Source organism: Sorghum bicolor, chromosome 10, assembly GCF_000003195.3.
Source record: "Sorghum bicolor cultivar BTx623 chromosome 10, Sorghum_bicolor_NCBIv3, whole genome shotgun sequence".
In the NCBI taxonomy this organism is placed as follows: Eukaryota; Viridiplantae; Streptophyta; class Magnoliopsida; order Poales; family Poaceae; genus Sorghum; species Sorghum bicolor.
Window position 1 is genome coordinate 52,049,926 of NC_012879.2, and position 25,419 is coordinate 52,075,344.

General features: G+C 42.0%; 2 protein-coding genes across 4 annotated transcripts; both read left to right on the forward strand.

Moving 5' to 3' along the window:
- Positions 1,161-8,068, forward strand: LOC8082243. Of its 3 annotated transcripts, XR_002448436.1 has the most exons (9): positions 4,342-4,831; positions 4,930-5,067; positions 5,707-5,775; positions 5,856-5,927; positions 6,572-6,654; positions 6,732-6,863; positions 6,974-7,181; positions 7,412-7,526; positions 7,695-8,068. XR_002448436.1 is itself a non-coding variant. In XM_021449375.1 (8 exons), the coding sequence occupies exons 1-8, from the start codon at positions 4,373-4,375 to the stop codon at positions 7,457-7,459; spliced, it is 1,209 nt and encodes a 402-aa protein (XP_021305050.1). In that variant the 5' UTR covers positions 4,342-4,372; the 3' UTR covers positions 7,460-7,527. The 3 variants fall into 3 exon arrangements, 1 of the variants encoding a protein (XP_021305050.1); XM_021449375.1 differs by lacking the exon at positions 7,695-8,068 and having other exon boundaries at positions 7,412-7,527; XR_002448435.1 differs by lacking the exons at positions 5,707-5,775; positions 5,856-5,927; positions 6,572-6,654; ... (2 more) ...; positions 7,412-7,526; positions 7,695-8,068 and adding an exon at positions 1,161-1,346 and having other exon boundaries at positions 1,732-4,831; positions 4,930-5,301.
- Positions 21,757-23,997, forward strand: LOC8082244 (3-ketoacyl-CoA synthase 11). The gene is made up of 2 exons (XM_002437189.2): positions 21,757-21,942; positions 22,104-23,997. Exon 2 carries the CDS (start codon positions 22,105-22,107, stop codon positions 23,653-23,655), a length of 1,551 nt encoding a protein of 516 aa, XP_002437234.1. The 5' UTR covers positions 21,757-21,942; position 22,104; the 3' UTR covers positions 23,656-23,997.

Below are 25,419 nucleotides of genomic sequence, written 5' to 3' on the forward strand. Positions count from 1 at the left end.
TTATGATTTTCACAAAAAAAATTGTTTAGATATATGTTATTTCTCTTTGATATAAATAAGCTTGGGGGGCCTGGTCTACTAGGTAGTGGCTCCACCAATAAGCTCGGTAGAAGTTTGTCGAGCTAGGACTTTCTTGGAACCCTAAAAGCGCCCCCAATAATCTAGCTTAGTTAGCTGAATCATTTTTTTGATCGTTGAATAGTGTAAAAGACGAAAGGCTATCGTAAAATCTAGAGTTAGTCTTGCAAATTTCACTATGCCCCTTCCCCACACAATATGATATAACGCTATTGCTCCCTCTGCATGTTCTAGTCACGCTGGGCACAATTAAACGAAATGAGAGACCGAACTGAAAGAATCGGTTCCTTATTCGGTTTCAAATTTTGAGGAAGCGAAACAACCTTTTGTCCGTTTTCAGCACTTCACGGTGTTAAGGTCTTGTTTAGTTCACCCCAAAAACCAAAAACTTTTTAAGATTCTCTATCACATTGAATTTGGTGGCATATGCATGGAGTAGTACGAAAACAAAAATTAATTGTATAGTTTGCCTGTAAATCACGAGATGAATCTTTTAAGTCTAGTTAGTCTATAATTGGATAATATTTGTCAAATTAAAACGAAAATGCTATAGTACCGAAATCCAAAAATTTTCCAAAACTAAACAAAGCCTAAGTGGAGGGTTCAAAGGCCATACTATACTGTATTATGATAATGTTCAAATAATTATTATGATCCAAATATATGCGGTTATAATGTCTAAATGGTCAATTTATTTGTTTACTATTACAGTATTACTCAAGAAACAAACCAAACTTTGTGATTTTTTTGACGCTAGGGATATTATGATCTTTTTACTCTCTATTTAACACCGTTAAATGCTAAAAACGGACGGAAGGCTATAGAAGGAATGAAAGTTCGTTTGAGGTCCATCGAAGGAAGTTAAAAAAAAAGAGATCATACAAGAAAGAGGTATTTTTTTAAGACCATACAAGTAAATCTCTCATATTATTATGGTTCACTAGTTTAAAATCAATGTTCACTAGCCATTTGATAGTGTTCTGTAAAAGGAATAAATACAATTTAAGAAGAATGAAAATAAAAAAGAAAGGAAAAAAACTGCAAAAGAATAAGGAGCGGCCCATGTCCCAGGAGGCCAAGGACTCGGGAGACCATGCTGGACTGCTGGAGTGCTGGTGCCGTGGTGCGTTCGCTCCCCACTCTGCTCGCGTGCTCTCTCTCTCTCTCTCTCAGTCCCGGCGACGACTCCGCTACCGTCGCCGCCCTACGCCGGGTTCCGATGTCTTCGTGAGTCCCTTCTCCTGCAACGAGCACTCACCAGTTACCAGGTATGGCCACCCCTTCTCTTACCTTCCTGCTGTGCGAAACCGAGCAGCCAAAGCCTAACCTAAGCTGTTTTGGCTATTTGTAATCGGATCTGATGTAATTGCAAGTGTATACACTATTATCATGCCTCTTAATTTCGATTCTTTTGCAAAAGAATTATAGGATGTCCACCCATGTACTTCACTGGGTCCGCCCCTGTATAAGTTATAAGTAGCATAGTTAAAACATTTTGCTTTAGGATTCATTTTCTTCTACTGAAGTTCAGGTCATGAGGTGTCAAATTGGTGCCACATTCATGGCATTTCGTCATCTTCTCTAGTTATCTCCGTATCAAGTGGTGTTACTCTAAATCATAAGTTGAAATATTTTGCTCCTTTATTATTGCAGTGATTTATTGTGCTTGAGGACTGCATCTCCCCTTGAAATTTGAGGCTTTGGAAAACTGCTGAATGGAGTATTCTTCAAGTGAAGACGAGGAATTGATTGGAGATTTTATCGATGCCGAGGGTAATACAGCCACTGAGAATATTGACCAAGGAACTGGTATGATGGCTTCCCAGATCCATGATGATGATCCCTCCGTGGGATCCATGCCACCTGTTATTGGAAATGAGCTGCTGATGGCAGCTGATGTTGTGGGCAAAAATGATGAACCACGTATGGGCATGGAATTCGAGTCTGATGCTGCTGCTCGGGCATTCTACAATGCATATGCTTTACGCTTTGGGTTTGGGATTCGTGTTGCCCGGTCCCGTAGTGAGCGGAGAAAGGGTGTCGAGGTGCTCGTCATGAAGCGTTTTGTGTGCTTGAAAGAGGGACATCACAAGAAGAAGCCAGTTGAGCCTAGCAATAAGAAGAAGAGGAAACGACTCTCTATACGGGATGGGTGCCCAGCGATGATGGAAGTGGTGCGTAGGGGCCCAGATAAGTGGGTTATCACGAAGCTGGTGCTGGAGCACACCCATGTTATTGTTAGTGCAGACCGGGCACGGGAGGTCCAACTCCGTCGCCTCTCTGGAAAGTTTCAGGAACATGAGAACCAATTGCAGGAGCTGCGAAGGAATGTGTTTGGAGATACTAATGCGCAAGGGCTCTTTAACTACTTCAAGAAAATGCAATCAGAGAATTCCAGCTTTTTCTTTTCTACACAAGTTGACAGTAAAAACTGTGTGAGCAATGCAGTTTGGGTTGATGCAAGAGCTAGAATGGCATACACATACTTTGGGGATGCTGTTTACTTCGACACTACTTATAGTCAAAATGAGAACATGCTGCCCTTTGCAGCTTTCACAGGAGTTAATCACCATGGTGACACTGTTGTTTTTGGCTGTGCCTTAATTTTGGACAGGACAGAATCTTCATACAGCTGGATTTTTGAGACGTGGTTGACAGCAATGGATGATCGGTTGCCATTTTCCTTTACTACTGATGAAGGTAAGGGAATAGCAGCTGCTGTTGCAAAAGTATTTCCTCAGTGTTTCCATCGTCTTTGCAGATGGCGCATCTTGTCTAGATGCAAGAAGAGACTGACTGATGTCTGCACAAGATTTCCTGGGTTACATGATGAGCTAAAGAGATGTGTCAATGGGTGTGATACTGTGGCTGTTTTTGACATGTTCTGGGGCTCTATTCTTGACAAGTATGGTCTGAAAGACGATAACTGGCTGCAGTCACTGTATGAAATAAGGGACAGATGGGTTCCTGCATACCTAACCAGCTCCTTCTTCGCCGAGCTGTCCTTAACTCACAGAGTAGAAACAGTCAGTAGGTTTTATAGGAATAACTTCAGTTCAAGGGTTTCTCTGAATACTTTTATAAGTAGATTTGATCAATATATAGACGGTCTGTATGCAAGTGAAGCCCAGAAAGACATCACTTCTTTTTCTCCTGAACAGTTTCTGAAAACCGAGACGGTCTTAGAAAAACAAGCGAGGAGTATCTACACCAGAGCTGCCTTCGAAACATTCCAGCTGGAATTGGTTGAAGCAATGCAACATTATGCCGTCAAGGTTCAGGACGGATCATACATGAAATACTACGTCGAAAGAAACGGTGATCCTCCTACCAGGCATACCGTCTTCTACAATGTTGCTGAGAAGAAGGCCTGGTGCGAGTGCTGCAGGTTTGCTTTCTCGGCGATACTGTGCAGGCATGTCCTTAGTGTGTTCCTCTTGGTTGGTGTCATCATGCTTCCAGAGCCTTGCATCACAAAGCGATGGACAAAGAAGGCTAAGACAGGGCCTGAACTGTTTGGGCTTAACGTTGAAAATGGAAGTGGCAGTGCAGACTCTGTGGCTTCAAGATACAATGATCTTGTTCGTGATGCGATGAGGTGTGCAGAGAAGGGAGCTGTATCAGCCGGCGCCTTCAGAGTTGCGAAGGAAGTGCTGCACAAAGCCTTCATGGAGATCAGGGGTCTTGGAGAGAAACTCAGATAGCAGGGGTTCGTTGCTTTCGAGGGCATCTGAGAGATTAACCTGGCTATCTTTAGCGAAAAGTTTGTTGAGCCAGCACGAGAAAGAACATCACGTGCTTGCGACAGCGACTTAGCCGCATGTCAGGTTGTCATGAAAATCCAGACTTGCTAGTGCATCCTTCGATCTTACCTGACTTTTTGTGGTAGCCCGGTACTTGTTTCTGGCTGCTCATGACGGCACAAATCACAGCTGCTGATATGCTGGAATGGCCAAGTTTGTCGGATGTTTCATTGTTGTACAATTTATCATTTTTAAAAGAATATCTGGCGGTGAGTTTGATCTTGTACAATTTATTTACGCTTGTTTTCTGAATCGTTCCTCTTCTAAGGGGGATTTGTTCAGTTCATGTGTTGCAATTGCAAGCCTGAAGGTGTGAGGAGTGTTGAACTTCACTCGTCCACTCCGGGCCTGTGGCTAGAAATTGGACAAGGCCCACCAGTAATCTTCTGGCCCAAATTTTAACACGCGCGAAAAAAATCTGCCAAAAAAAAGGAAATTGGTAATAAATAAATAAATAATATAGTACAACACGAAGGGAGAGAAACCAAACGATGGCAGCAATGGCCAACACCACATCCTTCCGCTCCCGCCTGCTCGTCCTCCCACCGCCACCGGCGCCCCGCACCGCCGTGTCCTTTCGTCTCCGCCCATGCGCTACCACGGTCTCCTCGTCCTCCCAGAGGAGGAGGAGGCCCCGCCTCGCGGCACGGGCGGCGCAGCCCGGCGGCGCTGTGGCCCCGGCGTCGGCCGCGTCGAAGGAGGATGAGCAGGAGGAGATTGGCAGCGGCGGGGGTCTGTCTGCGGCTGACGCAGAGAGGCTGTGTGAGTTCCTGCGGGCCGACCTGCCGCACCTGTTCGACGACGTCGGCATCGACCGGTCTGCATACGACGACCGCGTGCGGTTCCGGGACCCTATCACCCGCCACGACACCATCGACGGCTACCTCTTCAACATCCGCCTCCTCAAGCTGCTCTTCCGCCCCGACTTCTACCTCCACGCCGTCAAGCAGGTTCGGCGCGCTCGCTACTCTGGCGAGGAGGACTCGCGCGTGCGCAGCGGAATTTGTGGGCTTGTGGCAGCTATTGACTGTGCTGAATTTGGTTCTAGACAGGGCCGTACGAGCTCACCACGAGGTGGACCATGGTGATGAAGTTTATGCTCTTGCCCTGGAAGCCGGAGCTGGTCTTCACTGGCCTGTCGATCATGGGCGTCAACCCGCAGAATCTCAAGTTCAACAGCCATGTGGTTAACACTCTTGCTTATCAGGCGAAAACTAGATTAGTGTGGTTCGCGTCGGGCAGGCATAAGACATTGTGTTCAGTTCCCCTATTTGGTACCACATTGAGATGAAACATATAAGAACACATGCAAATGAGGACAATAGCACATGTAAAGAGATAAAGTAGTTACAAGTTGTCAGGTGAACTAGTTAAGCACACAGCAAAAATTCTCAGAGGTTTCTCTGACAAGTTTCCTGCCTGTCTGTGTGTACGCTATGCTTACCGTAGGCTTATTCTGAGATAAGGCATTTTTTTCTTTCTTTTTATTCATCACGAAGGATAAATCCAGGTAAATCTCAACATTAGGATAACTTTACTTGCTCATCATGGCACCATTTTTAAGACCATACAGTAGGATCAAGGAGTTGTATCATAAGAGGAGCAGCCACGCAACAGAAGTAGTTCCTTCCTTTCAGTTTATTATTTTCTTTTCTTTTTCTGCTTGCCCCATATCAGTGGTTTGTTTTGGTCCCTGCTGTCATCTGCTATATGGGCTATGGTATCTTTTTGCAGGCCAATCTCCTTCATCTAGATTGTAGTATCAACAATAATGTAGTGTTCTTCATTAAATGGTTCTGTATTTTTCTGTTACCCTGAAGTGCAGGATCTTTGGGATTCGATACAAAATAACGAGTACTTCTCTTCTGAAGGATTATTGGATGTTTTCAAGCAGGTAATCTGCAGTCAGCCTTTTATTTTCTTTTCACATGTCAACAAGTATTTAGAGACTCTGGTTTTTTACATTTTGTGCAGCTACGGATTTACAAGACCCCTGACATAGAAACACCAAATTACCTTATTCTAAAGAGGACTGCACATTACGAGGTATTAATGCATCATCAATACTGATTTATAATGTGATTTGTGCTTGATCTACAATTTTGTGTACTCAGAGCAATCTGATGCATCATCTATACTGATTTACTATGCATTTGATCTACAATTTTCGTGTACATAGAGTAATATAATGCATCATATATACTGATTTGCAGTGTACTTGATCTACAATTTTTTATCTCTACGATTAACAATTTATTTTGTACTCATCAATCTAAGCCTCAGTTTGTTGACATCTAATGGCCCATCATTTGGTGCTTATCAGTAATTGTTACATTATAAATATATATGTTTCAGATACCACTAATATATCATCTGCTAATTATTATTATGTCTAATCAAACATCTTTCAGTTCTTTGAAAATTGAAATATGAATAAGAATATTATTCTTATATTTTCCAAAACGTGGATTCCACATACATGTTGACTAGCATATACTACACAAGTATATAGAAAGCATCGGCATGCCCTCATAATCCACTATACGTATTATCTACATGTTTTGTTATTTATATTATACATATGATCTTCACTTGCAGAGTCATAATCATTAAAAATGCCTAATTATAATTTTTGGTTATTCGAATTTTTTTGCCAGAGGTAAAATTTATGAGCATAACTAATTTATCAGGTTAGGAGTTATGCACCATTCTTAGTGGTTGAAGCAAAAGGTGATAAACTGACGGGATCATCTGGCTTCAATAATGTAACCGGGTGAGATATTCTACAGTGATCAGCAAACATGTCAAACATAACTCGTGCCACAATACTGAATTTACTTATACATGTAGATATATATTTGGCAATAATGCTTCGTCTGAAAAGATTCCGATGACTACACCTGTCTTCACTCAAGCTTCTGACGACACACTTTCAGATGTATCCATCCAGATAGTTCTGCCAATGAACAAAGACTTGGACAGGTATATCGAAGGATTCAGATCTGAACTCCAGAGCTCCTGCCATTGAGACAATAATTGCAATAATTTGCATGGTTTTACTTCTGTGGTTAATAGTATTCTTTTTGTATCAGTTTACCAGCTCCAAATACAGCAGTTACTTTGCGGAAGGTAGAAGGAGGCATTGCTGCAGTGAAAAAATTCAGTGGACGACCAAAAGAAGAAATTGTACTGCAGAAGGAGAAGGATCTACGGTCCCAGTTACTTAATGATGGATTGAAGCCTCATCCAGGCTGTTTGCTTGCACGCTACAATGATCCCAGGACAAAGAGCTTCTTAATGGTATATCTCCTTGTATATCTTTTGTTATGAAATTATTGATGAATTTCTCTCATAGTTCTAGAAAGCTATGTGAATTCCCTAGGAAAACTAGATATTCATCTTCTAGGATATTGAATGTAAAATGTTGCCTTACCCCTGTCTGCCCAGGGTTCCAAAAAGCCACTTTGATCTTTTGAAAATTGTATTCTCTATGTTTTTTTTATTGAAATTCTGCTATTCCTTCTCCAAAGAGGAACGAGGTGCTCATACGGCTAATTGACTTCACACTGGAGTTGTAAACGACAATACTGGCAACAGATTGATGTAATACGCTGGGTTTGGAGCTTCCAGTGCGTCATTAGAAAGGTAAATCTGATATTTTATTTGCGTATGTTACCTGTACAGAAGTCATGTAAAGCTACTTATCATTTTCCTTTGAAATAATATTTACATGTCAAATTTAGAGCACTGTATCATTCTTGCTGCTACACTTTCAGTTTGTCTGAGCTGCATTTGGTTTTGGTTTCTCTGCAGGACAAATGATGTAGATGGCAGATGAGGTTTATGTAAATGTAAATTTTGAAAGGTAATAAACTACATGCTAAAACGACAGGCCATTTAGATTTGTTTATAGACCAAAATATTGAATTGACAAAAGAAGGAAAACATTAGAATGAAAATACATGAGAAGTGCTCTTTTACCTCTCGTGCTTCTAGGATTGGATTGGGGTTCACATCCGGGGTCTGCTGATCTGTTTTGGTTTAACTTTGCCTGGCGACTCTCAACACTGAACTGAAGGACACCCTGACTATGAACATTCAGCTGAACTGACTGGTCAAGTCTAACTAGAATTTAGCGCTTGTCCACAGGTTTCTTATAATCATGCACAATGAGAAAGCATACACAATGGATAGGCCATTTAGTTATGAAATGCAGTTGCCTCCTTTAATTTGCATAATCTGGCCAGACGAACAGACAGGCTGTCTATAATTACGAAATGCAGTTGCCTCCTTTCAGTTGACTGGTCACCAAACGCATCATCCAAATCAGTTTTCAGCGCTATCTTAACTATGTCCTGGTCAGATAACCATTGTTGCATTGCATTGCTTTCAAGCCCCACGGCCACGAGTACATGCAATTTGCAAATCCAGTTTATGTCCATAGATGCTGAAGGTTGGTATGTCTGTATCCCTGTCAAGCTGTCCTGCCCCTGCAGGCATGCAAGCCCGTTATGCTGGTAGTTGGTGAGAACTGAGAACTACCGATGTCTCTAGAACTATTCATCCCCTTTTCGTTTGCAATGTAGGTAACGGAAGAGGTTTATGAAACCCTGTAAGGTAATGTAACACTTCAAATATTACACCCCAAAAGTTCAAGTCCTTTATGAAAGAAGTTGCAATAAAAATTTTTAAGAAGATGTGACAATACGGTCAACAGAATTAAAATAAAATAAGGATCTATAAGTTGCATTGTTTTTTTTTTAAAAAAAAAGCCATACTAGCAATAGGATAATCTTGATCTCTGTTTATTTGCAAAAAAAGGTTTAAAATAACAGGGTGCAAAAACCATTGGGGAGGAAATAGGCAGTCTGTGTAGCTGATAACGAACTTATAGATCATATGATTTGTGCATGTGTTCTCATCCATCTTTTGCCCATGCGTTACGCCAACCAAACAGTCCTAAACGCATGGTTCCCAAAAAAATTTGCAAAATCTTTCAGATTTCCCTTTAGACGCGTGTATGGAGTATTAAATATATACGAAAATAAAAACTAATTGCACAGTTTAATCGGATTTGATGAAACGAATCATTTGAGCCTAGTTAGTCCATGATTGGATAATATTTGTTAAATACAAACGAAAGTGCTATATTGTCGATTTTCTAAAATTTTTTAGAACTAAACAAGGGGTGTTGAGTAAACCAGCGTTTCATACGGCGCGAGTAGCGTGAGTACAACTGGCAAATGGCAAGGCCTGCCCATTGCCCTGTTACAGTACGATGGAAGTTTTTTTTTTTGTGCGAGACATTTTCCTTGGAACGAAGCTGTTTCAAAAACTTAGAAAACCTGAAGGCCTGAAAGAGAAGTTTCAAATTTTCAATTCCTCCCGTGTTCTTAAGTGTCGTTGTATCTTGTGTTACACAGAAAAGAACGGCACATGTAAAAATATTGCAGTTTTGACTTTAGTATCAAGAAATTGCACATGATACATGGTGATTGGTAAATACACAATTAATCAAAGCTGACTGACTTCATCTGATCCGGTTGCAATTCCACGCTAAAATCTGCCTAATCTGATCTGTCTGGTCTTGCTCCGTGAATGGCGAACTGATCACATGAAGTCTAGTGCATATCAGGTGAGAGTGAGTTATCTGTTATTGGTCCACGCGCCCATGTGGCACATGAGGATTTGTAGTTGATGCATTTAGTATCACTTTGGAAGTTTAGGAGGTAAGGTTCAGCTTATCATCCTTGTTCCAAACGAAGCACCTCCCAGTTAGCCCTTTTATAGAACAGGGACGAAAATATAAGAGAGGTGATACGTGCTTGTTCCACGGGTGAAGTTGAGCCATATCCATCAAATTAGAATCTTACTCTATGCCTTGAATTCTTATTCCACACGCTCATAGATTGTTGATTATATTGCCTATGGCATGAAGCTCCGCCATCATCTACCATCGAACCACTTGATTATCAACCTAAATCAAGACTTGGCTTGACCTCTTAAACAATATGATCCACTTTATAGCTTTATATGGCCTTATTGGTTCGTTGATCGTAGTCTTACTTGCTCTTCACTGTTGCCTCGGTTCATTTGCACCAAGCCTAGCTTGTTCTCCACACTAGCAACCAGGTCCTTCATAGCCAAGCTTGCCTATTGATCTTCTTTACCTAGCCACATGACACATTGTCACGTTTCATATGCAATGAGCTCCTTCAACTCCACTGTTTAAACATTTGCATCAACTCTAAACCACCTCTCCATCATGGCTCTATGTATTACTCATATTAATTTACTTGTGGACTAAGTACCTATGTATCATATAAATCACATTGCTCTATTTAAAGTCGTCACTCAATTACCAAAACTGAACCATGACTTCCGATCACTACAAGTGTACGACCATCTATTATTACGATGTAGCCGTGTGTATAGTATAAGACACTTTTGTGTTATAACAAGTATCCACTGTTTTTTCTTCTTCTTCTTCTTCTTCTTCTTCTTCTTCTTCTGAATATGGCAAGTCAGGACCTTCATCCTTTTATCTCCTACAACTAAAAAGAAAAAAAGTAAGACCACCAGATGGTGCGATTTTTTTGGGTGGCTCCCGCTCCCCTACGTGCGAAACAACCGATGTCGTAGGAGGTGGAAGGGTGAAAATTGAAATAAAAAACAAGAAAGGATTCCTGATGCAAACTTACGATAGAAAATAATATATAATGAGGAATGTGGAAGGGTGCGAAATGAAATAAAGAAAAATAAAAGATTCCTGATGTAAATATGCAAACAATAGAATAAGTCGCACCCTCTCCATGTGTCGTTTGAATAGGAAAGAATTCTCACGCGTATAAGATTAAGGAAGTATTTATAAGAATGTCTACTCGACATGACGATTGGTCTTGCGACCCGCGTACACGTAGACACATGCAATCCTACCCCTCCCTCTTATTTCCCTTTCCAAAAAAATCCTCAATCACCAGAAGGCAATTAGCACCACATGCAATCTTGCCGGACATGCAAAACAAATCCTCATGCAAGCCAGCCCACATACAGAGGCAAATCAGCGCCATGATCCCTCAGCGTCCTCATCAGATCACGATCACCCAAAATTCATGCAACCTGTCTCTTCTTGCCCACCAATTAGGAACCATAGCGCTCCCTCCCTCCTTGCCCACAGCAACCGCGCTGCCTTGTCCGACGTCGTTGTCGCCCTCGAGTCAGCCTCCACGACCACCACGTAGAAGCAGGATGCCGCTCCGACGTCCGTGCTCTTCTCCGGCCGCTAACCATCTGCGGCCACGACACCCTACTGCTCTGTCGCTGTCATCCTCGAGCTGCCCTCCATGGCCACGACCACCACGCGGAAGCGAGGACGTGGCTCCGACATCCCTGCTCTGCGACACGAATTCTACCTCTTGTTGTTTAAATCCGTGTGGACAGGATCTTCGTCTTTCGTGCAAGGGCAAGTGAATCTGATCCGTCCACGAGAGACCAGGTACGTTAGTTCTCTTTGATGTGTTGCTTAGTTTTCTTGGCCATCCCTAGCAAATAAACAAGAGAGCGAAAATCAAGTCATGCCAACTAATCAAGTAATATCTGCCAAGTGCAAATTGTCATGCAATAGATATCTTTTGACATGTTGCCAACGATGAGTTATAAGAAATATATGGTTCTTGTTAAAAAAGGAAGATAGATTAGAATACAATAGATCTTAATTGATTTCACCCATCTCCTAAAAAGTCACTGTCCAGCGAAAATGCAGCTCTGCTGACAGGATACATGAAAAATGCAGCACTATCAGAATGCCAATATATAGCTTCATGTGTTCATAGTCCAATAGTGGTTTCACTAAATCAAAAGGGAATGACATATCAATTTTTTCATTGATCTTACAGGGCTATGTACCGTTGTAAGTTAATAAATTGATTTCTGAAGAAAATCTTCATCGAGTCAAGATAGTGTTTGCAGTTGCAAAGATAGTTATACTTCTTATCCTAGCTTTACAGTGAAGATACATAGGCATTAGGTCACAGATAAACAAACTACTGTCAGTAGAGTAGATGATACATACAGATCAATGGCAGACCGGATAATTGCCTGAGCAACACCCTGATCTGTTTCTGCATTGCAACATGGAAACACAAAAATGTCAAACATTTAACAACACAAGCAGGAAGCATTTTTGCATTCAAAAGCTAAAGCAGCACATTAGGGAGTGGAAATTTTGCAGCGAGCAATAGCCAATAGGTACGTGCAAGTAATTTAAGATAGGAAGATGTTAGAGGGCAAATAAACAATATGGATTTGAACTAATACATGGATGCACACATTGGCTCAGCAATAGGATATTGGCATACTCCGAAAATCATCAAACATAGGACAAAATCATGGCTGCGAACTAAATCAAGGTAGAGGACCTAAAGCCACCTGATGTGTATTTGAATAGCAAATGATATAGCTTAAAATTGGTGTCGAGAAGGTGAGATATAATGTCAGACGAAAACAACGAAATCAAGGAACTAAATGACTGAAATTCAAAACAGAACTGGTTACCTGGTGCAGTGGAATTGTATGTAGATATAGATAATCAAAATTATAGACCCATAGTAAACTATACAGGTGAACATGAATAAAATCTATGTAGTAGGTAACAAAATTCATAACAAAATTCGATTGGAACTGAAAGAACTTATGAAATATGGTAGTGCTCATAGTGGACTGCAATAACAAAAGAGGAAACATGAGGAATAGAGCCAAGATAGGCAAAAACCTGACATGTGTGCATTCTAAGCTGGATCAGAGCTGGCGCTGGGGCGTCCGTGCAGATGGCCGACCAAGTGGAGGCTGGATCTGCAGCAGCACCGCGCGGGGAGGGTTGCGTTTATATCAGGGTTGGTCCCCGTACCGACGCAGGACGGCCACAGCCGCCAATGCCCAGGCTGCCACGCTGGAGGCGGGCGCGTGTTGCTCCACGCAGGTGCCCTGCCGAGTGAAGGCTGAGTTTGTAGCACCACCGCTCGGGGAGGGCGCGACTCTACCAGGGCTGGCCCCCATGCCTACGCTGCCAGGCCGCGGCGGCCGGCGCCAGCCTACCACGCCGGGGGTGGCCGCATTGGGAGCCACCACGGTGGAGATGGAAGGTTCGAGGGACAACCTCTCTGGGTGGGCCAGTGACGCTGGAATAGAATGGGGAGAAATTTTTTTTTGAAGAATATGGAGGGGCCGGGGCCCCTACAGCGAAATATATTAAGCAAAAGAAAGAGTGTTTGCTGCAAACTGAAGGGAAAAGCTAGAAAAGGCTAATCTAATCTAATTCAAACCAAGCAAGAAAAATTAAGAAACATAAAAAGTAACAAAGAAAATTAGTTCTAAGCAGCTCCAGCTATCAAGATTTGAATCCATGATTGAAACAAGTGTTCTTGCCCTTGCTTGAGACGATATTTTAGATGTCCTAGCTCTTTGAAGAAACTTCTTCAGCAGGCATCTCTATTATTACTCAGACCATTGAAAATTAAGTCATTCCTCGCCATCCAGATTGTCCAACACATCAGGATAAGAGCTTCCATAAAGAATGGCGATCTCAGTTGAGCTTTGATCATAAAAACCAGGTCAGGGAAGGAAGAACCAGTGGGGATGTCAATTCCAATAATATCCCAGCACATTCTTGCAAACTCACAGTCTACAAATAGGTGTTGACCAGTTTCTTCAACAATTAGATTACAAAGTGCAATTTCTAGGAGAGGAGAACAGAGGATGCACTTGCATGGTGGACTGGGAAAAAGGAAGGAGGAAAAGACGAAGTGCTACAGGGTAACAGTACCTTGTGTCCAAACAACTATGAGGGCATATACTCTTCTTATAGATAGATATATATACTATGTTCTTTAGATATATTTTATAAGAACGTATCCTGTCTTCGTGTGCAACCTATGCAACCACCAATTAAGATCACATGATCTAGATCTAACGTCTGAGATTTTTTTCACTTAAACCCTCCCATGTGGATACACACGGGTTAAATTTAAACCCACAGGTGGAGGGGTTTAAGGCCCTGTTTAGTTCCCCACCCAAAAATTTTTCATCCATCCCATCGAATCTTTGGACACATGCATGGAACATTAAATGTAGATAAAAAACTAAACTAATTACACAGTTTAGTTGAGAATCGCGAGACGAATCTTTTAAGCCTAGTTACTCCATGATTAGCCTTAAGTGCTACAGTAACCCACATATGCCAATGATAGATTAATTATGCTTAATAAATTTGTCTTGTAGTTTCCTGACGAGCTATGTAATTTGTTTTTTTATTAGTTTTAAAAAAACCCTCTCGACATCCTTCCGACACATTCGATGTGACACCCAAAAAAATTTCATCCCCAATCTAAACAGGCCCTAAGTGAAAAAACCTCGACGTTGGATCTAGATCCTGTGGCCTTAATTGGTGGTTGCATAGGTTGCACACGAAGTTGGGTTGCATATGATACGTTGCCATTTTATAACTATGTTCTTCTGTTTGTTTTCTCCCCAATTTTTACACATATATTATTATGTATATAATTACATGTGTTTATATATATATATATATATATATATATATATATATATATATATATATATATGTTTTAACAATATAAAAGTATATTCATGTACAAATACAAAATTACATTATCATTTGGGCTTCATTAAATCAGCTAAATATTTATTGCTATTTTTGTTTGGTTAGTTATTTGAACAGAATAAATCTAAATGATTTCATTATTAGTGTTTAAAAACTAAACTAAGAATATATAATACATTTTTACAATAGAACAAAGACAATACAATTTTATATACCTATATATCATTTCAATTCTGAACTAATGAAATCTATGTTTGATCTACCTTAATTATTTTCAAAAAAATAATATCTTTATCGTTTAGGTCGACATAGATAGTCCAAATCAGAAGGTTTCAGAAGATATTTACAAATAGAAAATTACAATAAGCCCGTGGATGATTCCGAATGGTTGTAAGAAAGCATGAGTACAGACGTTACGCACGTAGTTCTACCAGATGACTAGAGCTTAAGCATTGATACAGTCCAAGAAGAAAAAGGCCTATCAACTTCTCTTGTAGATTCGATGGGAGAAAAAAAACTTCTAGAAATCAAAATATTACAAAATAAACCCAAAAAATCTATGTCCTCATCGATTGGTCCACAAGGTATTAATATTTTTTTTGATGGATTAACTTTGAAAAAACTAACTATTGTTGTATACTTTAATCCTATATATAAGTATGTTGTCTTTTTCAGATTATGTTTGTACCGATAGAGCCATAATTGAATCTGTCAAAAAAATTCCATCTCCACCTAGAAAGGAGGAGCTTGTGCTTATAGATGATGTTCCGGTGTCGGGAAACCATATGGAATGTCTTTTTGAGCCACATGAATACTTGTCCGATGAGGTAACATATGCAAGTCATAATACTCAATCAAACTTTGGCGACTTCAATGTCCTTTTCTCTCTAATGGTTCAATGCATACATATCATAGATGCCTATGCTAAGCTGCTGAAGTCCTAGGTGGGTTTGAATAAGCGACAAGGAGGTATGATCTATTTGTGGATTTATTGACGCACGAAACAAATGGATATCAGATATTTCTTCCTACGGACATTAAACATTATCTTAGCGTAGCTTGGAAAGGTCTATAAAGTAGAGTTTATGAGCCTACGACGTTGTGCTCTCCGTGATTGTATTTGATTTTGCAAATTTTGCTTTTTTAAGATAATGCCACTTTAAAGTTAATATTTCAGTTTTACAGTATTATTATCTTATTGTGTGATTCCTATGTTTTAAATATAAAATGTTAGATATCCCGTAGCAACGCACGGGTACGCTACCTAGTTTAAAAATAAGATAAGAAATGAGGAGAGGATGCTAGAGAAGGTAGTAGCTACGGAGTACTCATACGATAGGGGTGCAGGCAGGTCACATCTCACATGGGCTTGCCAGCCAGTTCCACGCTTGCGGTGCGGCATATCCGGCAGACAGACCGTGCCCGCGGACCGCGGTGGCCGGGCGCGCGCATTTACACGAGCTTCTGCTACTAGGGCATGCGCTGCCGATGCACGATGGCGAGGGGCAATGGCCAATTGGCGAACCACCAACACACGGGCCACGGCAGCTGATCATTCATCATTGGAAGCACACCGCCACACCGGCTTCCTCCCTCTCTCAGAGGGATATACTAGTACTGTAGTACATCATCATCATGCAGTTATGGTCAAAAGAGGTACATCATGCATTACCAGCTGAAACTGTAGACTGACAGAGCGTTCCGTTCGCTTGTCTTATCAGCCGTATTTTTTTTTCTACCGGCAAATAGTATTTTTCTCTTACAATAAATCAGTCAACAGTTTCAGCCATAACTTTTTACACCAACGAACAATCTCACCTATTGCAATTGAGTCCCTCGGGACCGAGAGCCATTAGGAGTAGCAGAGACAACAAATGTTATGCAACAAATGTTATGCCCGGTGAAGTTTTATGGGAAACGAAAACCATGGGAATTTTGAAAACCATGGGAATGAAAATCATGCTTGGTGCGTTTAGCAGTGATTCCAGAGATTCTTCTGAGAATCTAAAATGTTTCTCTCTGCTAAACACGTATATAATTTGCCAAATAATATTTTACACTAAACAAGCAACTCTAGGCTAATTTTGTAAGGTGATTATCTAAAATGAACTAAATGGCTAGAGTAAAAAAAAAAGTTCTTTTGAGTTTATGAGAAATAAAATATTTTTCAAATTTGATCATATACTAAAAAAAGTGTTAATATTCACGATGTAATAAGTCAAACATTGATATCGATTTTGTATGAATATAACCAAACTTTTAAAAAAAAATGACTTTTTAAAAAACAAGATGTCCATTGTTTCTGTAATAGAGGTAGAGTCCGCATGTCCACGGGTGCCCAACGTGGCTCGTGCATAATGATTCCTGTATCTTCACTCCTCCCTAGCGAGTCGATGGGCTTCTTGCACCGTGCCAACCGTGATGGGCAGGGCTGCTGGCTGTACACTTGTCCAGCTTCATCGAGCACGGAACCATTGCAACCGCGTCCGCTTGTACTTGGGTGCATCTTCACTGCTTGACGTGTTTGCTGTCGTCCCTCGCGCGTGGTTGATCAAATATACTATGTTTGACGCGAGAACACACCAACTAACGCAAATAAATTAAGCTAAGGCCTTGTTTAGTTCCCTAAAAAATTTGCAATTTTTTTCAGATTTTCCGTCATATCGAATCTTGCGGCACATGCATAGAGCATTAAATATAGATAAAAGAAATACTAATTACACAATTTATCTGTAATTTACGAGACAAATCTTTTGAGCCTAGTTAGTCCATGATTGAATAATATTTGTCAAATACAAAAAAAAGTGCTACATGCGGTTCTCCTGAGAAACCGCCAGTGAAAATCACATTTCTACACGCGGTTTCTTAAGAAAACCGCCTGTAGAAATAATTTGAAATTGATTTTTTGAGCTTTTCAAATGACCTCTTTTGGAAAACCGTTAAAATAAAAGTTGTAGATCTTCAAAAGTTATGAAACTTTGTAGTTGATGAGTTTTTCATTTGAAATCATCTTGTCGTCGAAAACTATGTTTGAATTTCTCAAATTTGAAATTCAAATTTTGTAAATGACTTCGGATGGAGAAACTACCAATACAAAAGTTGTAGATCTTAAAAAGTTATGAAACTTTGTAATTGGCAACTTTTCTATTGAATTCCGTTTAGGGCCTCAAACAATCAATATATGCTCGTTTTAGGATAATATGTGAGGAACTAAACTCTAATATAGACACAACTGAGTGATAGGTGGAGTGGTAGAGGAGACTACGCGCGAGTGCCAGGTCTCAGGAAGCGTGCGATTTTACGCGACTTGCGACGGGCGGGCGATTATCCAGTGAGCCTTTCTTAGGATTAAAAATTTTTTCCTATTTTTAAAAATCGATTTCGTATTTTCTATAAAAAGATTTCCACAGGTGGCACTGGCGGTTCTCAGTTACCCGCCTGTGGAAAAATTTATTTCCACAGGCATCCAACACATGCCGTTCATCAATCCACCTGTGAAAACGGGTTGGGAACCGCCTGTCTAGTGGTTCTATGTACTAGTGACGTCTTCAGACACCCCAAGGGTGAGTAAAGATTTATATGGAAGTTTAGACCCTCTCTAATATACTTTAAGCTAGGTTGTTATGTTGAACCAAGATCGACCCAAATTTACTACTGATGCAAAGCTCATAAGCAGCCTATTGAGAAGATTGATAGCATATAACTAATTCCTTTCCTGTGAACTACCCGAACAATATAATATGTATACCTATGGGTTTTCAATCATTTGTTTTACACTTGCATTCCTACAAAAATTGTACACTCTAATTCGTGTGTTTGACCATTCCTGTCTTCCAAAGGGCCTCTTATAGGGTGTTAGTTTGAGGAGCCACTCTATCCAGATGAGGTGGTACATCATGAGTTTATTTCTTAAATTCAATAGAATGACTTCATTCCTTATACTAGTTTGTCGAGTACCACAATTAGAGATACCTAAAGCTATAGCTAAAACCCCCTTACTTTCCTAAGGATAAACTAAAACAAATTAATGACAGCTATTCTTCGTCTCGCCTGAGGACTAACGACGAGTCCTCGGACATGCCCTGAGACTAATTATTTCTCTTGCAAGCATGCTTGCTGGATTCTTCTTTTTAAGGCCTATATCAGTGTTAGGTGAAGTACCGGCAGTGGTACCAAAGAGGCACATGCTCTTTCGAACTAGAAGTGTTACAATGTTCCGTGGTAGTGTGTGCTTTCATATAGAACCATTTATGGTTCACCTCTACTACTCCCTTTGTTCTGAAATAAAGTGTATTGTGACTCTTTAAATTTGTATTGAAATACAATATATTCTATATAATGACTTTATTTTTGATTTGGTAAGATTTGTTAAAAAAAGCCATAATTTGAGAAGAAACTCTATGATTAAAATAATCTATGGATACATATCTCATTTAAGTGTTTCTTTAAGTTGTCTTAAAATTTATAGAACACATTATATTAAAGGACAAAAGGAGTATTTATTTTATCCACAAACATAGATACTTCTTAGATTTGTTGGACAATTTAAGCGAGAGCGCCATGTACCCTCAATCAAGCATGTAAATTAAAGCAGGGTGCAATTAAGACCTGCCTATTTAGGCAACCAATACCATAAATGACATTGTTCCTATTCACGTGGATTAGGCTATATAAGTCCTCTCACTTATGGAAAATTCTTGGATTGCTGGTGTAGATTTTAACCATTGTAGAAATAACATTTCCTATATAGCTATAGTTTAAATTTAGCACCCAACAACAAGTGTCTCCTTAAAAACAAATCGCCCAGGTTTTCAAATCATCCCACTATTTTATGGTTGTATTTGCTTTGGCTTTAAAAAACATAAAACCAACTAAACAGTTATAACCAAAAACTACTTTTTCAAAGCACCTTGGACCCTGGCTTTATTTTTTATCTTTCAGGTTTTTTAAATGGATGAAAATAAAGAATTGTTTCTACAACCATTTCAAAAGAGACAAAGAGAAATGGTAGGTTCCATAGTTGTTTTATCAAAAACCTTATAACTTCTTCACAACACATAATTTACAGTACCTTTTTCACAACTCACAACTCACGACAATTTTTTTCATAATTTACAGTTGAACCAATCAAACCGTGTGTCAATTATTATGTCTGTGGAGTATGCGTGGCTCGCCTGGAATACCATGTAAATTGAATCCACCCCAAGAGTCAGGGTGCAAGAACCACAAAATGATAAAGAATAAACAAAATTGTTGCCCATGATTTGTATTCTTCAGCGCTGAGGCATGTGTCCTAAAAAATATTACAAAACTAAATGTCGATACATAAACTTTGAGAAAATGTGAGCTAAATATGAGAGAAATTTACATGTAGAAAATACCTAGAGTGACTTCCTTGAAATTGAGAATATATAGGCCTTCGAAAGGGGCATCTTTCTACAACGTGTATTGTTTTAGTAGTCTTTTTTTTTAAGACTCTCCCAGCAGCAGCCAGGCCAGTCCAGCAACGGGGGCTCACACGTTTCGCAGGCCCAGTTGTCCAGCACTACTGTAGTACGAGTGCTACTGTTTCTAACCATACCCGCAACGTCGGCACCTGTTGATCCAGGTCCATCCAGCCGTCCGTATTAAACCCAGGCTACCCTCGCCGCCGTCGATCTTTGTACGCGCAGAAATTCTTCTTTTTGCGGTACATATAATTGTAGAAACTGTTGCATAAAGGTTTGTCGTTTTGCAATTAGCCCCACGTTTCCAAAAAAATTTAGTACGGGAAACATGCTTCTATGATTTTCTTTTTGGCTAAGGAATGTATCAACATGGAACACAGCAAACGTGCCACGGCGCAATACTCGTAACTTGGAAATATCGACTCATTCCTTTTCTAATAAAACCATGCTTGTAGATTCTTTTTTTTAGCAAATATAGGGTCTGCAGGCACTGCAGCTGCAGCTGCAGCTACAGTACCTTATGAGTGGTGAAAAAAAGCCACTGCCTGGCCCATTATTAATAAAACATCTTGCCATGGCCATGACATGGGGGTTTACATAGTGGGAATCATCTTACAAGGCTATGGCTCATAGGAATCACAAACTTACAATACATCCTTTGTTTTATCTCAAAAGTAGAGTTTAAGACAACAACAACTTTTTGTCCTTGTTTTTTGCATCCTTAAAGGCTTCTATGGAACTTGCAACTTCACCCTCATGTCATATGAATGATTATGATCCTGGTATCAGGGAGAAACAAACGTGCGATAGAGAGGCAGAATATGCCAACATTAGTAGGGTAGAAGGTAAAGGTTCATGGAGAGAAATATGAGAGGAGCTTTGCCGATATGATCATGTTTCTACATACTAGCATGAAAACAAAAAAGGAAATACGATATGGTTGCCGTAGGGGTTTGTTTTATCTTTGATTGTAGGGAAATAAATTCGTATAAAACAAAGAAAAACTACTATTTTTAAGTAGGAGAGAATTATGAAATCCATAGAATTGTTATCCGTGCATTTGGGGCTCTAGTAATAACCCCTAACCGCCTTACATTAAGTTTTCAAATTTATCCTAATCAAAATGTGGCTATTTATAGTGTAGAAGTGCCTGGACTTGTTTCAAGTGAAACTACAAATTATCCTCTAACTTTGAATTAGGGTCTCACAATCCACTTCACTCTTTCATAGAAGATGACACAAACCATACAAAAAGGATGTTTTTTTTTCTTATGAGGCCAAGGACTCAGAATATGGACAAAATTGGATCCAATCTATAGAGTCAAGTTGCTTTAAAGAAAGGGAGATTTACATTTTTACCATTATTAAGAATGCCGCTCATCCGAATATTATTCTTAGAATTGCCCTTACATATATACCATTGGAGAGAGAAGATTTCTTCTCTTTCCAATGGAATATATGTAAGGGCAATTCTAAAAGTGATATCGGATGAGAGACATTCTTAATAATGGTAAAAATGTAAATCTCCCTAAAGAAATAGAGGAAATGGACAACATTTAGAACATTAATTATTGCCTTGTAACTATTTAATTAACATGTACTACGTTGATTAGTATAAAAATATTTTCTCAACAACCAAGTCTTCGTACTTCCTAACAAAAATTGGTAAACATAATATTTTCATTAAGATGCCAGCTCAAATTCAATCCTTTTGGGCTAAAGTAGAATACGGAAGTTTACGGAGGGGGCTAGGTGAAATTTCGTCTTCAACGGCCCCTTGTCTTCTCCGTTTGTTCATTTCGCGTGGCCTCCCTTGGCCCCCTATTAAACCACCGAGCTGGGCGCCTCCCCGTGGCGCTCGCGGCCGCACTAGCGAGGAGATCGAGAGACAAGAGAGGGGGAAGGCGGCGGCGGCGGCGGCGGCTTACCGGCTGAAGCCTTCTCTCCCTCCGTCGCCTCCTCCCTACCCTTCTCTAGGAACGGCTTCTTCCTCCTGGTACGCCTGAAAACCTCCCTCGCGTCCTGATGACTCGCCCGCGATAGATTTGGATTCTCTGCGCTTTCCAATCTGAACCACGATTTGTTGAGATCCACAAGTTCTTGGCTGAGATCCTGGCATTTTGGGGCTTTTCTGACGGCAATCTCTGTTGTTTTCAGAATGGAGACGTCGGCGCCGCCCAATGCCGCCGCTCCGCCGGCGCAGCAGCCACGGAGGCGGCTGCCGGACTTCCAGCAGTCAGTGCGGCTCAAGTATGTGAAGCTGGGGTACCACTACCTCATCTCCCACGGGATGTACCTGCTGCTGTCGCCGCTGATGGCGCTCGTCGCCGTGCAGCTCTCCACCGTCTCCCCGCGCGACCTCGCCGACCTGTGGGAGCAGCTCCGCTTCAACCTCCTCTCCGTCGTCGCCTGCTCCACGCTGCTCGTCTTCCTCTCCACCGTCTACTTCCTCACCCGCCCGCGCCCCGTGTACCTGCTCGACTTCGCCTGCTACAAGCCGGAGCCGGAGCGCAAGTGCACGCGCCAGACCTTCATGCACTGCTCCAACCTCACCGGATCCTTCACGGACGACAACCTCGAATTCCAGCGCAAGATCCTCGAGCGCTCCGGCCTCGGCGAGGACACCTACCTTCCCCCCGCCGTGCTCCGGGTGCCCCCCAACCCGTGCATGGACGAGGCGCGCAAGGAGGCGCGCGCCGTCATGTTCGGCGCCATCGACCAGCTGCTCGAGAAGACCGGGGTCAGGCCCAAGGACATTGGCGTCCTAGTGGTCAACTGCAGCCTGTTCAACCCGACGCCGTCGCTGTCAGCCATGGTGGTGAACCATTACAAGCTGAGGGGGAATATTGTGAGCTACAACCTCGGCGGGATGGGCTGCAGCGCTGGGCTGCTGTCCATTGACCTCGCCAAGGATCTGCTGCAGGTGCACCCCAACTCTTACGCGCTGGTGATCAGCATGGAGAACATCACACTGAATTGGTACTTCGGGAACAACCGGTCCATGCTCGTGTCGAATTGCCTGTTCCGGATGGGTGGTGCGGCCATCCTGCTCTCCAACAGGCGGTCTGACAGGCGGAGGTCCAAGTATGAGCTGGTGCACACGGTGCGCACGCACAAGGGCGCCGACGACAAGTGCTTCGGCTGCGTGACCCAGGAGGAAGATGAGATTGGCAAGATTGGTGTGTCGCTGTCCAAGGACCTCATGGCGGTGGCCGGAGACGCGCTTAAGACCAACATCACCACGCTGGGGCCGTTGGTGCTCCCGTTATCAGAGCAGCTTCTCTTCATGGGCACACTGATTGCCAAGAAGGTGCTCAAGATGAAGATCAAGCCGTACATCCCTGACTTCAAACTGGCATTCGAGCACTTCTGCATCCATGCTGGTGGCCGTGCTGTGCTGGATGAGCTGGAGAAGAACCTGGAGCTAACTGACTGGCACATGGAGCCATCGAGGATGACCCTGTATAGGTTTGGCAACACATCAAGCAGCTCACTCTGGTACGAGCTGGCATACACTGAGGCCAAGGGCAGGATCAGGAAGCGCGACAGGATCTGGCAGATCGCGTTCGGTTCTGGATTCAAGTGCAACAGCGCCGTCTGGAAGGCGCTCCGGACTGTGAACCCGGCCAAGGAGAAGAGCCCCTGGATGGATGAGATTGACAACTTCCCGGTGGATGTTCCAAAGATTTCAAAGGTTGGCGGTGCTTGAAGAACTTCCCTGGTTCTTCTTCTTAGGTGGCAAGTGGAGTTGGGGTGGTTGTCAGGGGCTGGGCAGAGGTTTATTCCATTCCATTGTTTCCACCGTCAGTTCTTGTTTTCAGTTGTAGCATGGCATCTGTGAAGGAACTTGAAGTAGATGATTCGGTTAGGTAGAAAGGGTGTGATTTCTTCGGTAGGGTCGTCTGAATGCCTGATATGTCATATTTTTTTCAGATTGGGGAAAGCAATTGATTTTCGGTGTCGAATTCTTCGCTGCCTGATTGAGACGTTTCGATTGTAGGCCAACTGAAACTTGAATTCCCCTATTCAATTGATTGGTTCTGTTCTAACATCTGGAGATTACCAGTGTCTTGGATTGCAACTATAGTTTGTTATCGGGAGGTACTGAATGTGATGTGCCACTTGTGTGCTGCTGTGACGGCGTGATTGCCCGGAATGACTTTCAGCTTGCTGGTTCTGATGTGGATCTGAGCTTGCTTAAATGAATGATCCAGAAGGAAGAGCCTGTCAATTAAGCATTCATACTTGTAATCAATATCCGACCTGTAACTTATTGCGTGATAGCAGCTGTAGCCTGTCTGGTTGTCTCAGCATTGTTTCGAATTAAAATAGAGTTGACCACTTGATCTTGGTATCACTGGATTCATTGAGGAAAAACATCCAACAGGGTGTACACATGTATGTTTATGGTTTGTACAAGAAATCTTGTTTTGCCAGCAAGAAAAGGTGCGCATGATGACAATGAACTTTGGCCATGGAATGATGGAACACTCACACCAATCCAGCCTGCAGCTGCAGGCAAGTGTGCCCTGCAGTTAGGGGGTGAGGTCCCCGTGCTCCGCATCCGGCCAGTTCGTGTAGCTGCCTGATGCGCGCCTGTCTTTCCTTCTGTGGCTGCAGAAGCCCAAGCGCTCAGCTCCACTTGCCAACCACATCCTGAATTCCTGATGAACCCCTCCGTGGTCCATGCAGCGATGTTCCTCCTGCGTGTGCACTGCTGTGCGCCTGCACTGGAACGGACTCAGCATGAAACGGAGTTTTCCGTTTCCTGTTGCAGACAGGCAGGCAGGCAGAAGCCTACAACGTCCTGTGACACTGGCACCACGTGAGGATGAGGCCAAAGCACTGATACAAGATCACAATTGCAAGACCGTCCTTTGCAGTACCGCGCAATTTTTTTTTCTTTTTTAGAAAACCATTTGCAGTGCGCGTTAGTTAGATCTGAGGTTCTGAACCAACCAACCATGGTCCGTTACAGCAGCAGTTTGGAGCAGAAATTCCCGTGTCTCTGCTGGACGTAACGATTATTAAAAACGAAGACTTCTAACAGTACCAGTGGCACAGCTGGTGCCAATCATGAGGCGGCCATGAAAGCATGAACAGCAACAGGTCTCAACAGTAAGCTGTAAGTAATTCCACATGGACGCTGCAGCCTGAAACCATCGCAGAAAGGCCGATCAAATGCAATCAACCAAGGTTTGGCTCACATGGCGGGGCATGTGACGCGATTCCCTGTGCGAAAGCAGCGACGAGGGATGGAGTCTTTGCTGGAAAACGCAACATGCGCCAGTGCCATATCCCAGATGTCCTCTGGGAAAAGTCGTCTTTATGGGATACCTAAACCAATCATGAATTTCGGGTAGGTGCCCTCAATAACATGAAACCAAATATGCCGGATAGGGCGTTCAAAAATTGGCATTTTCATTTGTTTGTGGTAGTTATTGTCTAACCATGAACTAACTAGGCTTCATCT

Excerpts from the sequence above, each read along its gene's own strand:
- LOC8082243 (XM_021449375.1), top strand. The coding sequence starts at position 4,373 with ATGGCAGCAATGGCCAACACCACATCCTTCCGCTCCCGCCTGCTCGTC. Across the intron at positions 5,068-5,706 it reads TCAAGTTCAACAGCCATGTG|GATCTTTGGGATTCGATACA; the intron begins GTTAACACTCTT and ends CCTGAAGTGCAG. Across the intron at positions 6,655-6,731 it reads GGCTTCAATAATGTAACCGG|ATATATATTTGGCAATAATG; the intron begins GTGAGATATTCT and ends TTATACATGTAG.
- LOC8082244 (XM_002437189.2), top strand. The coding sequence starts at position 22,105 with ATGGAGACGTCGGCGCCGCCCAATGCCGCCGCTCCGCCGGCGCAGCAG.